Genomic DNA, 16,515 nt, shown 5'->3' with positions numbered 1-16,515 from the left:
TGGGGAAATAGAGAGTTGCTGTTCAGTGGGCATAAAGTTTGTTATGTTTCATGATTAAGTTCTAGAGGTCTGTACCAATAGTTAACAATATTGTATTGCACTCTTAATATTTGTTAAGGGGGTAGATGTAATGTTAAGTGTTCTTAGCACAGTTAAAAAAATTTTTTTAAAGAAGAACATAAGAAAAAGATAAAAGAAATTCCATAGGAGATAAGTTTTAGCTGGGAGCTCTGGAATGAGCATTCAGTCTCCAGGACTATACCATCCTTTTTGATCAAAGGAATCCAAGACAGTGCATAGTGGGGCATCTCATCATCAGTACCTTTGGCCTCCAGATCCGAAACGGTGAATGACTTTACTATTGTGAAAAGAACAATATGTGGATTTTCTTAGGACATAAAGAAGAAAATAACAGAAAAAAAATAAAGAATTAACAAACCCACCATCACACAGAGAATTCTAACACACCTCCCTCAGTAACTGAAAGATCAGGCAAACAAAAAAATAAGGAAACAGTCCATATTTATGTAAACAAATGAATTTAAAGTGTTACAAGGAATGAGATGAGATATTTGCATAGTTTCAAAGTACTTCTCCCCAAAATACTTATTAATCACAATGTGAAAAAAATGAGTGTACTAGAGAAACCTGGAAGACAGCACTTCAATCAAGTGATCAAAGTATATATCACCATATCAAAATTGTGCACTGCCTGATAGAATTTAGTGAGAACACATCACTACTGTGATATTCTTACTGAGAGGCAAAACCCAACTCTAATCATGAAGAAATAGACCAATTCAAAATGAACATTTTACATAATAACTGGACTGAAATTTTAAATTTGTAAAGATCACAAAAGTCAAGGCAGACTGAAGAATTGTTCTACATTGAAGAAACTAATGACATGATAACTAAATGTAATGACAAAGACAATAAGTATTCTCAATAGGATCTCTGCTATAAAGAGTGCTGCTGAGACAACTGCTCAAATTTAAATGGGGTCTGAGGATTAGATGGTAGTAATATCAATGTACATTTCCTGATTTTGATGATTGTAGTATTGTTATAGAAGAGAATGACTCTCGTTTGTTGTCAGGGGTGATGGGGCTCATGTTGCCAACTCAATCTCATGTTCACCAGGAAAGTTCTTTTCTATAAGTATGAGATTGTTAAAATATATATACCATAAAGACAAGATGTACTAAGCACTCATGGAACTGATAATTGCAATCTTAAAAATATATTTCTATGAAAGAGAAAAATATGGGATATTCCTAACTCATTTTATGGATCTTGAAAACAAATCAAGGATAGTATGAGACTTAAAAATTATGGGACGCCTGGGTGGCTCAGCAGTTGGGCATCTGCCTTTGGCTCAGGGCGTGAGGCCGGAGTCCCAAGATCGAGTCCCACATCCGGCTCCCTGCATGGAGCCTGCTTCTCCCTTTGCCTGTGTCTCTGCCTCTCTCTCTGTGTGTCTCTCATGAATAAATAAAATCTTTAAAAAAAAAAAATTAGGGCAGCCCCAGTGGCTCAGCAGTTTAGCGCCACCTTCGGCCCGGGGTGTGATCCTGGAGACCCAGAATCACATCCCACGTCAGGTTCCCTGCATGGAGCCTGCTTCTCCCTCTGCCTGTGTCTCTGCCTCTCTCTCTCTCTCTCTCTCTCTTTGAGAGAGAGTCTCAAAGAGTCTCAAAGAGACTCTCTCTCTCTTTGACAGTCTCAAAGAGTCTCAAAGAGACTCTCTCTCTCTTTGAGAGAGTCTGTCATGAATAAATAAATAAAATCTTTAAAAACAAATTAATTCCTACTGGCAAGCATAGAAATGAAGCATCTAAACAAAATATTAGCAAACTGAATCTGTTAACTCATAAGAAAAATAGTCATTCCAGGAATCCAAGGATGGCTTAACATTAGAGAAAAAAAAACATGATTAATTCAATAGATGTAGACCAAGCATTTAATAAAACCTAACAACCATTCCTGGAAAAAACCAAAAACAAACAAACAAAAAACAATACTTAAAAAACAAGAATTAAAGTAAATTCCCTTAACTTGATAAAAAGAGCATTTATCAAAACCCAACAGTTAACATCATACTTATTGGAAAACCATAAGCAACATTCCCTTAAAATCAATAACACAACCACGATCTGCTTTCACTCCTTCTATCCCATGATGTTCTATTTCCACTAAGACAAGTAAAACAAGTAAGAGAAGGATTAGAATGGAAAAAACAAACTGCCATTTTTCACCAATGATGTTATTATCTATATGGAAAATCTAAGAATCTATAATTAAATTATTAGAATTAAGAAGAGAGGTAGACAAGAAGGTTGGATATATTATCAATATACAAAATACTTTTCTTATACAGCAACAGGAAATAAACAGTAATTTTTTAAAAGATGTTATTAAACAACAAAAAATTTTAACAAGTGTAAGAGAAAAGTAAAATTATCAGTTTATTGAGGTATCAAGACTTACTAGACTGAAAGCAGTAAAAAACATATTATGCTATCAGTGTAGAAATAGTCAAACAGATGAATGGAACAAATTAGAACAGCCAGAAACAAGCTGCCAGGTAAGTGGACATTTGATATAAAAAAAAAAAAAAAAAAAAAAAGAGAGATGGTGGGAAAAAGATGGAATTGCTGATTCATGGTAAAACAATGGTGTATAGAATAGTGTTGACATCATCTATCCATATGCAAAAAAAAAAAAAAAATTAGGTCCATACTTCATAACACACAAAAATTAATTAGAGGTAGGTTAGCAATCTAAATATTAAAAAGCGAAATTTCAACCTTTGAAACGAAAATACATCTTTTTATCTCAAAGTGGGAAAGACACAAAAAGCACATACCATAAAGGAAAAATGACAAATTCAGCTACATTAGAATATAAAATTTTTGTTCATCATGTCATCAAAAAGGGTGAAAAGGCATCCCATTGTCTGGGTAAAAGTATTTGCAAAGCATATAACCAGCAAAGCATTTGTATTTAGAATATATAAAGATCCTCTACAGTCAATGAGAAAAATAGTAATAGCCCAAACAAAGGCAAAAGATTTGAACAGGCACTTCTTAGGAAAACAAATCCAAGCAGCCAGTAAACATCAAAAAGATGTTTCAGCTCAGTTGTAATCAAGAAAATGAAAAAAAGACATTCCATCATTTTATATCTATCTGCTCTTGGCATTTTAATGATTTACAAAAATATAGTAAAATAAAATAACAAATTAAGGTAAGAATCATGATAGAACTTGTTCTCTTACTTCCAAGAGTATATTTATATCTTGTCTACGTTATATAAAAACTTATCTGTGAAATCAGCAGGTTTTTTAAACACTATTCCAATAGAGAACATAAAGAAAAATACATCAATTTTTCCCCATAAATAGAAAATTCTGCCCTAAGATGTGGAAATAAATCTAGAGAGTCAAATTAATAAACCCAACATTCTATCAATACCACTGGATATACATGTTTTGAGTCTTAACTTGAATATTATATTAATTGCACTAATATTCTCCGCAATGCCAAACGATATGATCATTACAAAGTCTTTTTAAGGTAGCAGTTGCAAAACTAAAATTATCTCACTTAGTTCTTTTCTATCGTCCCTTCTTTGTGTCCTACTTCCAATAAGGCTTCCACTGCAACTGTATTAAAAAAAAAAAAAAATTCACACAAGTGAGAAGCTACAGTACGATTTAATTTTGTCTCATTTATTTTATTTACTTTTTAAACTACTGCACTCAGAAAGAGACTTGAAGAGTTGAAATTAGCTTAAAAGTTAAGTAAAATAACAGTACCTCACAATGCTGGCGAGAGGCTTGAATTTCACATTCATATTTGTTCTTTACAGATTCTAAGCAGAGCTCTCTATAGATTCCTGCAACCAAACACAATCACTCTGATTATGTTAGCAGTAATGAGTTTCATTATCCCTTCCCTACAGGAATTCTGTCTGACTGTATTTTATAAGATGAATCAGGAAGGAATTGACAAATGATTCTAACTTAATCTTTAAAAACTAAAAATAAAAAGGCTCAGTTAAAATATATATCAAAACAGACTAGAGAACTAAAAATTTAAGAACTAGGAAGAAACTACAATGCAAATTTTAGTTCTTATAAAGAATACTCCTTAAGTGTTTGATAGAGAATGATCAAAATGAAAATAAAACCCCTTTCCTGCGAAAAGTAATCTCTCAGGACTCATAACGGAAATAGTCAATAAACTCTGGTTTCATTCATCATATATTCTCAAAGTAACAAGTGGATACCCAACAAAACCACTATTTTTTAAAGTATTTTTTATTTTCAGAGTCCAAAGCTTCCAAGAAGATTAAATGTACAAACTGATAACAAAATGTATAAACTGATATGATGTTTGAGTGCTCCTAACAGGGTTTTATCTAGAGAATGGATGCTCAAGAGAGTTTACTTAGAGCTACCAAGATAATAGTATAAAGTAGGCAACATGGCATGCAAAACACTGTCACAAAAACAGCAAACACAGAGCTTTAGATACATATACCAAACTCAGTGCCACAGTTGACCCTAGAAATGTGATTTTTCTTGTCCAGTAAAGGCATGAGACTATGCCATTAGCTACATATTCACACACACTATTCTTTGTACAATCAAAAAGTAAATGAATGAGGCCACAGAGTAGAAAAGTGAATAACAGACTCAAGTACTATTTCCTAAACATCCAGTAAGTCTCACTTAGTTCTTTTAGAATGTCAAAGAATATTAAGGACTTTGTTTATTTTTCAGGGTCCTAAGCCAATGCACAAAGACAGCAAATTAAGTATCACATTACCTACATATGTAAATATTAAGCACTCACGAATAATATTTGGCTTATGGTAGATTTAGTACAAAAAGAACTTATAATGAACAATGCCTTAGGTATTACATAATAGGTGCAGGAGGATCAATTAGTTCCCTCAAAAAGAAAAGAATCAGCATATCATTAGTTAAAATTCAGTCTTAGTCTAACTATGAATAATCATAAGTGATCTTCAAATAGATGTGTCTTTTGTCATGAGTGCTAGGGCACAGTTCTGAGGCTGGATCCCAACAACCAGAAGACTGAAATTTAACCACACAAGTATAGTATTTCTTCATTTATTTATAGCCACAAATGAATGACCAAACTTACCAACATAAAAAATTATCATTAAAATATAGGATTGAACACTAATTCCCTATTCCATAACATCCTGACCAAACATTTTGTAGGTGTTTTTATAAATTAAAAAAAATCCTATCACTCTTATAGATCAAAGTACTAAAAGCACTTAAATTGAATCTTAATTTATCTAACAAGAAATTAAACTAAAATAGTAACATTTGCTCTTAATAAAAGAATCATGTTTCTAATTGTTTTACATGTGGAAGTATCTTCTCAACAACACTGTGAGCAATCTGAGGACTTTTTTTTTTGGTCTCCCACAGCAACAGAGGAAAGCAAAAGGCATTTAATAAAATAATTGTGGGCTGAGTGAAATACTCTGTTCACTATAAATATATTTGTGATTCCATTAACAAGAAACACTCACTTGACAAATACCTTTCAAGTCTAGTGAAGAGTTCATATTCTACTATATGGAAAAGATGTTTCACTTTCCTACCTGCTACCTTTGTACGAATTTGCATATTTTCTTGTAAAGTTGCCAGTGGTTCCAAATATTCTGGTGCTTTTCCAGCTATGACTTCTTGTAGTTTTGCATCCACCTGACTTAATCGTTCTTTATAAAGTCTTAACAAAGCAAAAATTAAAATATTAATTTTAAAAGCCCAACAAAGGCTAACAATTTACCATTTCTACACATTCTCTCTTCCTAATATCATTCATATACTAATAACCTACCAAATGTATCTTTGTCTTAATCTTAAGTGAAAAACTCAGTTACATTATTTGGTTTTATGTACATAATCACAAAGTAGATATTTTTCTTTTTTTTTAGATATATCATTTTTTAATGATTAATTCACCATACAAAAAATACAACTAAGATACTACTTTTTTGCACTCTAGATCTTTGGTTTTGTTTTAACTGCAGAACAATAAATCAATTCTAGGAGAAAGGGTCATTTAAATACTGAGTTTAAAAGAAACAAAGAAATCATTTTAAGTAATTTAGATATAGGCATTACTAGTTGTCAAAATAAATAACTCTCTAGCTTCTCTCCATCTTTCCAGAAAAGGAGTCCATGTTATATTCGGCCTACGATTTTTACAAAGAGGAAATAAAGTGATGGAGGTAAAAAATAAGGCTACAGAACTTGTGATCTGGCATATCCAGTTTGTCTGAACTGCAAATGAAAAAGCTATAACAAAAGGAGTTGCTCAGCGGATGCGGAAAATGAAAACTGGGGTAGGGAACCCCTGTTGCTGTATTTATGAATTTACATACAAATACCCTAATTTGCCAGCTGTCATACCAATAACTTTACCCTGATTATCAATGATTGAGTACTTGTGACAAATCAATGTTTATTTTTGGCAATAATCCTAAAGAATAGAACTAACTCTTTTTAACAGGAGATGTGGCACACCTAGGTGGTTCAGCGGTTAAGTGTCTGTCTTCGGGTCAGAGCGTGATCCTGGAGTCCCCGGATCAAGGCCCACATCCGGCTCCCTGTGTGAAGCCTGCTTTTCCCTCTGCCTATGTGTCTGCTTCTCTGTCTCTCATGAATAAATAAAATCTTAAAAAAAAATAACAGGAAGATGTTTACATTGCCATTCTTTATGAAAGGCACTTTTAATTCTGGCTTTATGGCATTTTAAGGATAGCCTAAAAATTTCAAAGCAGATTAACCATTCAAGATCACGGAGGTGCCTGGGTGGCTCTGTCAGTAGAGCATCCAACTCTTGATTTCCACTCAGGTCATGATCTCAGGTTTGTGAGATGGAGCTCCACACAGGGCATGGAGCCTGCTTAAGATTCTTTCTCTTCCTCACCCTCCCCCTGCTCATGTGCATTCTCTCTCTCTCAAAATAAAACACAATTTAAGATTATTTTGTAAACTCTTTTTTTTTTCTTTTTGGCCACTCACTACTTTATCATAGTTGAATGAAGAATATGTCATAAGAAAGGCATGTAGTAACTGCTAAAAGAAACCACCGATTATGCTTGTAGGTGTTAGTGTAACTACCAGTTGGCTTTTGAAAACATTAGAGTACCTGGCTTTCATATAAAATTCTCTTTCCTCTTAAAAATATAAACCAATACAATTAAGATAATCAGGGAGGGGGATGGGGATGGGTTAAATAGGTGTAGAGGTTAAACGGTACATTGTGATGAGCACCAGGTGATGTATGGAATTGTTGAAGCACTAATATGGTACACCTGAAACTAACGTAACACTGTTAACTCATATAACACTGTATGTTAACTAGAATTAAAATAGACACCATCAATATTGGGGTTTATAACTGATTATAATCAGCATAAAGATTTATATGATGGTTCTGAAGGAATTGAGTAAGTTTGGGTGTTAATACAATAAATTTTTTTTTAAACAAAAATGAAAAAATTATCTGAGTTAACTGCCAATAATACATTATCATCTCTGGGTTAAATTTTTCTAAAACTCAAGATACAATGATAAAAAAATGTGTAAATTCAGAAAACTACAACATAATACTTATAGTTTTTGAGATCATAAATACAACTTTAGGCAAAATGCTAAAAAAGTGAGACAAATGATGACTGCACCTGAAAAACATCAAACTTAAAATATCAATAAGGTATCCCAGATAGGTGAATAGCAGCTTAAATGAACAGGATATGTGAATTAACAACATTCAATTAACTACCTTTCTAAAAGAATAGATTCCTCAAAATCAGTATCATTTCAACAACCTTGGAATTCAGATATAAACTCCTCAAAGGCAAGAATCAGGGGTCCCTTACCAACAACCACAATACTATTCAGAGTAGATGCCCAATTCATTTTTATTGGCTATGGAACATTGAAATAAATGGAAACTTGGGTGATGTAAGTTCCTCTATCTTCTTAAGGAGGTGGAAGAATTTTCCACCAGCATACAAACTGCAGATGATGGATTTTCCGCCCTGTGAAGGGAGTGCTATTTATGTCCTATGGTGCTAGAACAGAAGAAGCAGGATAACAGGTTGTTGTTGTTGTTGTTGTTTTATTACATTTCCCACCTCATCTAAGGAGGATTTGAGGCAGAGGTGTACACTACAACAGGATAAAAATAGCAATGAGGCAACTGGGGCAGATGAAAAAATAAGATAATTATAAACCTGGTATGAAGAGTAATTATTTCTAAAACATACTTCTGAATTCCAAATCCTTGAGAAAGAATCGTATTAACAGTGGTAACAGGTCTCCTTTTAATACTTTCTGAGATGAATGAGGCTGGTGGGGGGACCTGGCTGGTGGTCATAATGAGCCACAAGAAAGCCAAAATCAAGGCAACTCCCAGCCTCAAGATGAACAAGATTAAGTTTAAAGAGTGACAAGCTGCAAAGTGTTCCTTTGTAATATATTATACTAGAACTATACAATAATTTTCATTTCTTGGATAACCATAAAATATACTTTAAAAGCTCAATAGGTATATCTTAATTAATTGTATGAGAATTATTCATTCATGGCTTACCTGTACTAAAATACAAAAATATAAATTTGCTTCCTCTTGTCCAGAATAATCCTGGATGAACTCTCCATGTTGCCCAAATAATGGATCCTCTGTGGATCCAAACTAATTTTAATTTAAAATTAATAATGTAAATCTTTAGAATAAAAAAATGATGTTTTTTAAAGCCAAAATTTTAAACTTTGGATTATTTATATTAATTTGTTGCACATTAGCTTGAAACATTTATATATTCACCTCTCATACCAATAAAAGTTAAGACCAGAAACGGCATAAACGGCAGGATTCATTTGGTAAATAAATCTGTCCCCTTTTAGTCTGGCAGATAACTCCAGATATTAAACATGTTTTCATCTCTTCTTTGGACCTCTCTAGGGAAGAAGTGGAATAGAATAAGCAGCAAAATTATGAAGAATTCATGAAGAGCCAGCTTCTGAATCAATTAGGATGTCCAGATTCTCAGAAGTTTCTTTCATTTACAATTCCAATATGTAGCTATGCCCCATGACCTTGCCAGCAAGTTCCAAAGTAAAAGCTCTTTTTTTTTTTTTTTTTTTTTTTTTTTAATCTTCATCTGTTCTGTTCTCTCAAACCACTACGGCTCATTCTTGTGTAAGTAACTGTTCATTAGAGTTCTGGTATTACGAAGAGGGGGGTAGAAAACAGTATCTAATAAGCACCCGCTATGTGCCAGCCAAGACTAAGAATTTCACATACTGTTCATACAATCCTCACAGTTAATAATAAAAAAGCTACTATTAGACCTTTTTAACCTCTGAAGAAAGCCTGGGTTCAGAGCCTATGCTCTTTCTATTCTACTATATTTCCTCCAAAGTAATGTGCCCTCCAAAGTAATGTGCCTCCAAAGTAGAAGGACACCATAGTACTTAGAGGCAGAAGACCTGGCTTAGTTTCTGATGAACTATGGGCAAATCACTTCACTCTTCTGACATCAATTTTCTCACAGATAAAATGGAGATAAAGCTATCTTCCAACCTTACAGAGCTGCTGCAAAAAGCAAACTAAATAATGTGAAAATATGTACGTACTATCCAATGTTGATATAATCATTATGCTATTTTGGGGAAATATTCTCTTCTTCTAAGATTTTAAAAATGCTATCTTTATCCAATTACTTAAAGAAAAAAATGAAGCAGATTAGAAACAAAGGTGCAACCCAGGAGAAACATTTTAATTACCCATATACATATAATAATCTTATTATACCTCCCCAAAAACCTGCCTCAAAACCCTTAGTTAATGAGATCTTCAGCAGAAAAACTATAGATGAAGCCTCCTTCAGATCAGTCTCATAAATACAAAAGGAAAATAGTTCAGAGTGAATATAATTTCTCTTGTGCTAATATACACATGACATGATTGAGATTCAGTGACAATGACCTTCTGACATTACTACTTACTGATCCTTGAGATCGGTAAACTGTTTTTCTAGATTGGACATTTCATCTAAACATTCCATTCTTCTTCTTTCACAGTCTTCATCATCCATTTCTGTTAATAAAAGGCAAATAGCAAAGAAGAAATTAATTTTATGTTCCAAATTATCTGAATGTTAGTTCAAATGGTAAAAAACAAAACAAAAAAACCACACACACAAAACTATAATATGAAGTTAGATATGCAAGGCTTATATTAAGCCTTAAGAGAAAAGGGTTGCCTGGGTGCTCAGCAGTTGAGCGTCTGCCTTCGGCTCAGGGAATGATCCCAGGTTCCTGGGATCGAGCCCGACTTTGGGCTCCCTGCATGAAGCCTGCTTCTCTCTCTGCCTGTGTCTCTGCCAGTCTTTCTCTATGTCTTTCATGAATAAATAAATAATGTTTTTAAAAAGCCTTTAGAGAAAATAAACATTTATCCAAAATAATTTCCACTACAGATTTCAGCTTAAAGTACAAATGACAGTTAAAGCTATAGCAATCTCTAGACCTTCTTATTTTTATTCATTTTTAAATCATTTTAAAGAGCTGACATCAAGCTATACTATATGAAGTAATTAATCCATTCTGGGCTTATTTTCCATCAACTCCACAGAACTTAAGCACCAAAATGATTATGTCCATTAAAGAATAGTGCTCAAAAACACTTTTGGAATTCTTTCAGAACTGCTTACATGACTGATTTGCCAGTCACATAAAAAGAAAACTAATCTCATTCTATTTACAAGATATCTTAGTCTCCTACTCAGATTCTCATTGTTCCCTCTCCCCAAAATATTGTGAGAAAAAAAGGAAAATGAAGAGAAAAACAAGCAAACTTTTCAAGTAAAGCAACTGTTAATCAGCAGCTCTCTTCCTATATTCCATATCTTCTATTTTTACATCACATATATTCAGCACTTCAAGATAAGTGAAACACAAGATGATCTGCATCTTGATCTGCAAATAAACGTCAAACTATGTGAAAGAATTAAGTTATGTTCAGTTATTTTCAAACAGCAAGTAACTATAGAGTTCATTTAACTTTCCTAACATTAAAATTATTTCTGGCTCTTAATAGGTTACTCCTTGGCTATTTAAAACTTGGTCCCTCAAGATGACTCATTTTCCAATATCTCTGGATAGTAGAGTTTATTTTGTAGCTTTAGGATCTGCTCAGTACCAATGTTTGAGAAGAACAAAACTGGAAGTTTAACATGAAAGACATATAGCAGAAAAGAAATGCTTTCACAAGAAGCAAAACTGCATAATTTAAGTGATGTCCTTGCACTTAAAAATTGACTTGTAATTCAAATTGTTATTACATGCTTCAAAATTAAGTTGTCCATTATTAATTGGGATAGAATAAAAATCAGTGAAAAATTACAAAAGCCAGCGTAAAAATTAGGGAGAACTTTAACAAATAGATGTCATTTCGTGAGATCCTAGTTCTCATCAAAAAAACAAAGAACACTTGAAGATCAAGTGTTCTACAGATCTAGAAAATGTATTTACGTACAGCCTAGATGTTCTTTCTCTGTACTGCTCACTTTTGAAATCTCACCTACTTTGATGGCTAGGCAGATGACTTCCAAATTATGCTTCTAATCCCAGCCAGGTTCCAATGCCACATTTCCAACTGTCAATTGACACTCTGAAGTAAATATACCACCATCACCTCATAAACAACATGTCTGAAATACTCTATCTTGCATCTTCATCTCAAATTTTTCACTTTTCTATTTCCATTCATGCTACTACCATTTTCCCTGTACCTGGGCTTTTTCTCCTACCTTCACTCCTAAACTTGCATACATCAATTCTGTTTTGTGCCTTTTGGGAAATCTTTCACATTTGTATCTTCTTTTCCTTTTCTAGTTCAGGTCCTTCTTCCAACAAAACTGGTTTCTCACTTTTTTAAGCCTTAAGCTCTAGCCTTTGCACTTTTTCTTACATTCCTCCCAATCCAACATACCACCCGAATTTATACCATCCAAATTCTATCCATTCTCCAAGATAATTAAAGTAAGCCCACGTTTTCAACTAGCCTTTGCTGGCCACCCTATTCTGAAAAGATTTCCTCTGCCTCTGAAATCCTAAAGCATTGTTTACAGGTAAGTATTCATCTGGCAGTTTACTCAAGTACTGATTTATGACAGCTGTTTAATTGAGATCAGATCATAACCATTTATTTATACCTCATACTGAGTGGTGCCCAATGCAGCTCAAGGAAATCACTCATAAATGCCTATTTGGAGATGGCTAATTTATTGATTGAAATTACATCCTTTCATGGAGACCTTTGAAAGAGAAACCTGAAAAAAAGAGGGTGTCAGGGCAATAACAGACCATCATCAAATCCTCGCTTTACACGGCCAAAATCAGGCCAGGACAAATTAAAGTTTCATCCTCGTCAAATGGAAAGAAGAAAAATAATACAGGCAATCACATATCCCATTTCTTTTTTTAATAACCATCCTAAAAGTTTGCAAAATTGACCTTGATATTAATCTGCCCTCCGACCCAAAAAACCTGAAGCAGCCCGAAATCAGAAAAGGTCGCAGGAATAAAGATTTGGAAAATTTCAGAGCTGCCCCAAATCGGCCAATTTATAAGCATATATGAAGACCCAAAACCACCCCTGACGTGGGCTCTCCTCTAGTCTTGCAAAGTTCAGACAGATGCTGTAAATGGGACAGCTCCAGCCCCCGCAAGAGTGCTAATGTCAAGTATTGACTGACAGGCTTGGAAACTGCGATTAACAAATTCTAAACCAGCAAGAGCCAGCACAAATCTAACTAATCTCGGCCCTGACAACCCACCCATGTTGAGAAGGGTTGGAAAGATTAAAAAAAAGAAAAGAAAAGAAAAAGGAAAGAAGTCGGTGGTCTGGGGCCAAGAGGCATTTCCAAGGTCTTCCAAACAAGCTGCGGGGCATTTCCCGCTTTGGTCCAGTCCCGGGCACTGCCCGGAGGTCCCCTGGGCGGGTCCCACGGCGAGCTAGGCGGCGCAGCGTCTCGGAGCTGGGCGAGCCCAGGCCCGCGCCCGGTCCCGCCCCGCCGGCAGGGACCCGCCTGGAGCCAGGCAGCGCCCCACGACGAGTCCGGGTGCTGCCGAGGGCCGGGAGCCAGTCTCCGCCCCTTCCCTCTCTCCCCGCCCCGCACTCCCAGCAGGACGCAGCTGCCCGGCGTGCGGAGAGCGGCCTGTCGTGCGCCCCGCGCGAGGACTCCGGCTCCCGGCCCCGCTGGCTTGCACACCTGAGCTATCTCCATCCTCGGAGACCGACGAGCTTTCCGTGTCCTCGTCCTCTGAGCTGCTCCCCTCGTTTTCGGCGTAGTCCACCTCCATCTCATCGTGATGGTTCGTCTCCTTCTTATCCCCTCGGGAATGGACTGGCATTTTCCAGCCGCGCCGTCGCTTCCCACTCCCGGCGCCCAGCCCAGCCACCGCCGCTTCAATGAAGGGCGCGCCGAACGCCCCGACCCACCCAGCGGCCGAGCGCGTTCTGAACCCCCTCAGCTCCTCCCCGCCCCCGGCCCGTGCCTCACAACCTAACCCGCAGGCTCTGAGCTGGGAGCTCTGCCATTGGTGGAGGCAGTCCTCCGAGCCGGGGGGGTGGGGCTTCCCCTGCTCCGGGATGGTTGGTTGCCCGTAATTACGGCGCGGCCTTGCAATGTGTGTCGGGAGTCGTAGTCCTTACTGCTCAGCCCTGCAGGGGCTGCCGCCTTCCAAGCTTCAGCAACCCTGTTCACTTCTTGCTTGTGGACTTCAAGTCCCACAAGGCACAAAACCTGACAGACTCGCTCGCAGTTTATAAACTAAACAGAAACAGATTGTGTGAATTTGGACCGTATTTATTCTTTTCCCGCCAAATGATTGTCCAAGCTCCAGTGCCATCCAAGATGTTACTGTCAGATGTGAGAAGGTCTTTTGCCTGAGGGTTTTCTTCCTTTCTTTGAGCCTGGAGGAACTGGAGAAACTTCCACCTAAGCACCTTTATTATCGTTAATAAGCTTTTTAATTAATAAGTGCAGACGATGACTTGTACTTTTTATGTTGCACAAAAATCTTTAAACCGTTCTTGAAACACTTGCAATCAACAATATAGAAAGGGAGGAAGTTTTATCTTGCCATTTTCATCAAGTATTTTTTGCATTCATTTTTTTACTACATACAGCCTGAAGATGCCACTAGGCTTGATTTTACTTAAATTTTCGATGAAAAATACACATTTGACTCAATGAAATGTTAGCTTTTCTCAATGATGGTAAAATAGACAAGGAAGTCTCAATAAATGTCATAATCCATAATCATAATAACTCCTATTAACTGACTACTTTTACCCTGTATTAGGTGCCCTGATGAGTTCTTTACATGAGTCATAATGAGTTTAATTCTCCATAGGTTTAATCTCTCCGAGGTAGGTACTATTATTATCCCCATTTTACAGATAAGGAAACTTAATTTGCAGGCAAATCAAAAAATTGTATTTTAGCCACTCTTTAGAAGACAGAGCTGCTTCTTGAAGTGGTAATTTGCTATTGAAATATTTCATAGAATATTGTGAATTGTACAGCATTTATTTCTCCAACGAAGTCCAAAGACATTTGAAGGAGAATGGTAAGGGTATCCAGGCATAACTGCATTAAAGTTAGATTGAGAATTTAATGACAAACCATTTCAAATTCTACCAATTTCTGTAGGGTAAAATCCAAATTAAGGGGCTTTTATCATCTAGTGTCAGCCTACTTCTCTCCTTCTTACTAGATTCTCCAAAACTGAACTCTTCAGTTGCTAAACACACAGTTCCCCACCCATTCCAATGTCTTTGCACATCCTATTCTCTCTCTGCAATCCTCTCCCATCTCTTTTTTTTCAAAGGCATTTTCTTGACAACATGCATTACCAAACCAGTACCTCCACCATTCAGTATGCACTCATGTTTTTTCAGACTGCTGCTGTACTTTGTCCTTTATATTTGTTTTCTATCACACTGTATTGTGAATTTTTTGGCTGATGCGCCCCACCAATTAGATGGTGAGTACCTTGAGAGCAGAGACAGTCTTAGTCTGGGATACAATTTCAGAAACATACATTAAAGTCAGGTAAAGTTCAAAGATGGAAACTGGAACGGTGCGAGCACATGGATATACATTATGTGAGTGGTGCGGATTAAAGGGGGCAACTGTTTTAGCTCCAGCCAATTATTTTTTTTAATTTTTTTTATTTTTATTTATGATAGCCACAGAGAGAGAGAGAGAGAGAGAGAGGCGCAGAGACACAGGCAGAGGGAGAAGCAGGCTCCATGCACCGGGAGCCCGACGTGGGACTCGACCCCGGGTCTCCAGGATCGCGCCCTGGGCCAAAGGCAGGCGCCAAACCGCTGCGCCACCCAGGGATCCCAGCTCCAGCCAATTATTATATAAAAATTCTGGCTTAGATGTTGGACCTTCCAATTTTTGAGAGATACTAGATATTTAGGTCTCTATATGAGCTATCTAGATTTATAAACATTTTCTCAGGTGTATGGTTTTTTGGGTTTGGTTTTTTTCTTTTTTGGTGGTGGTGGTTTGGTTTCTTTTTTTCTTTTTTTTAAGATTTTATTTATTTATTCATAGAGACAGAGAGAGAGAGAGACAGAGACAGAGACACAGGCAGAGGGAGAAGCAGGCTCCATGCAGGGAGCCTGATGTGGGACTGGATTCCAGGTCTCCGGGATCACACCCTGGGCTGAAGGGGGCGCTAAACCGCTGAGCCACCCGGGCTGCGTTTGGTTTCTTAAACTCCAGACCAAACACAAACAGTTGTGGATAAAATCTCTGGCCTCTGTTGGGGTACCTGAGTGGCTGAGAAGGTAGAGCAGGCAACTCTTGATTTGGGGGTTGGAGTTTGAGCCCCAATGTCAGGTGTAGATATTACTTTTATTTTTTTAAGAATTTTTAAAAATATTTTATTTATTCATGAGACACACACAGAGAGAGAGAGAGAGAGAGGCAGAGACACAGGCAGAGGGAGAAGCAGGCTCCATGCAGGGAGCCTGATGTGGGACTGGATTCCAGGTCTCCAGAATCATGCCCTGGATTGAAGGCGGCGCTAAACCACTGAGCCACCCGGGCTGCCTGAGGTACTACGTTTAAAAAATCTTTTTAAAAAAATCCCTGGCCTCTGTTAATCTGTTATATCAGCAGCTAGGAGAGCATGTGTTAAATAGAAACAATAGTTTAGATTTCTGGTCACTCTTCCCGTGCATTAATTCATTTAATCATTGTAATAACTGTATGAAGGAGATACAATTATGCCTTCCATTTTGTAGAGGAAGGAATTGAGGCACACAGAGCAGTTAGATTACGTGGTCAAAGTCACACAGTTATTAAGTAGCCGATTTACAATTTGAACTTGCAGAGTCTGACATCAGAACCTGCATTTGACCA

At 36.7% G+C, this 16,515-nt stretch overlaps 1 protein-coding gene across 5 annotated transcripts in view; it reads right to left on the bottom strand.

The window, feature by feature from the left end:
• Positions 1-13,919, bottom strand: part of BRMS1L (BRMS1 like transcriptional repressor) — a 70,933-nt gene extending 57,014 nt beyond the window's left edge. For 4 of the 5 annotated variants that reach the window (XM_049113053.1, XM_049113054.1, XM_025443067.3 and 1 more), the window contains exons 1-4: positions 13,342-13,919; positions 10,073-10,163; positions 5,650-5,777; positions 3,821-3,900 (exon numbers count right to left, since the gene is read on the bottom strand). In XM_049113053.1, the coding sequence (XP_048969010.1) occupies positions 3,821-3,900; positions 5,650-5,777; positions 10,073-10,163; positions 13,342-13,483 (441 nt within the window). In that variant the 5' untranslated portion in view covers positions 13,484-13,919. Of the gene's footprint in view, positions 1-3,820; positions 3,901-5,649; positions 5,778-10,072; positions 10,164-12,282; positions 12,386-13,341 lie in introns of those variants that run through there. The other variant, XM_025443069.3, reaches the window with a different exon arrangement.
• Positions 13,920-16,515: the final 2,596 nt, after the last annotated feature.

The sequence above is a fragment of the Canis lupus genome, chromosome 8, assembly GCF_003254725.2.
Source record: "Canis lupus dingo isolate Sandy chromosome 8, ASM325472v2, whole genome shotgun sequence".
Lineage (NCBI taxonomy): Eukaryota > Metazoa > Chordata > Mammalia > Carnivora > Canidae > Canis > Canis lupus.
The sequence above is the reverse complement of the archived record's forward strand: the minus strand, read 5'-3'. Positions and strand labels throughout refer to the sequence as shown.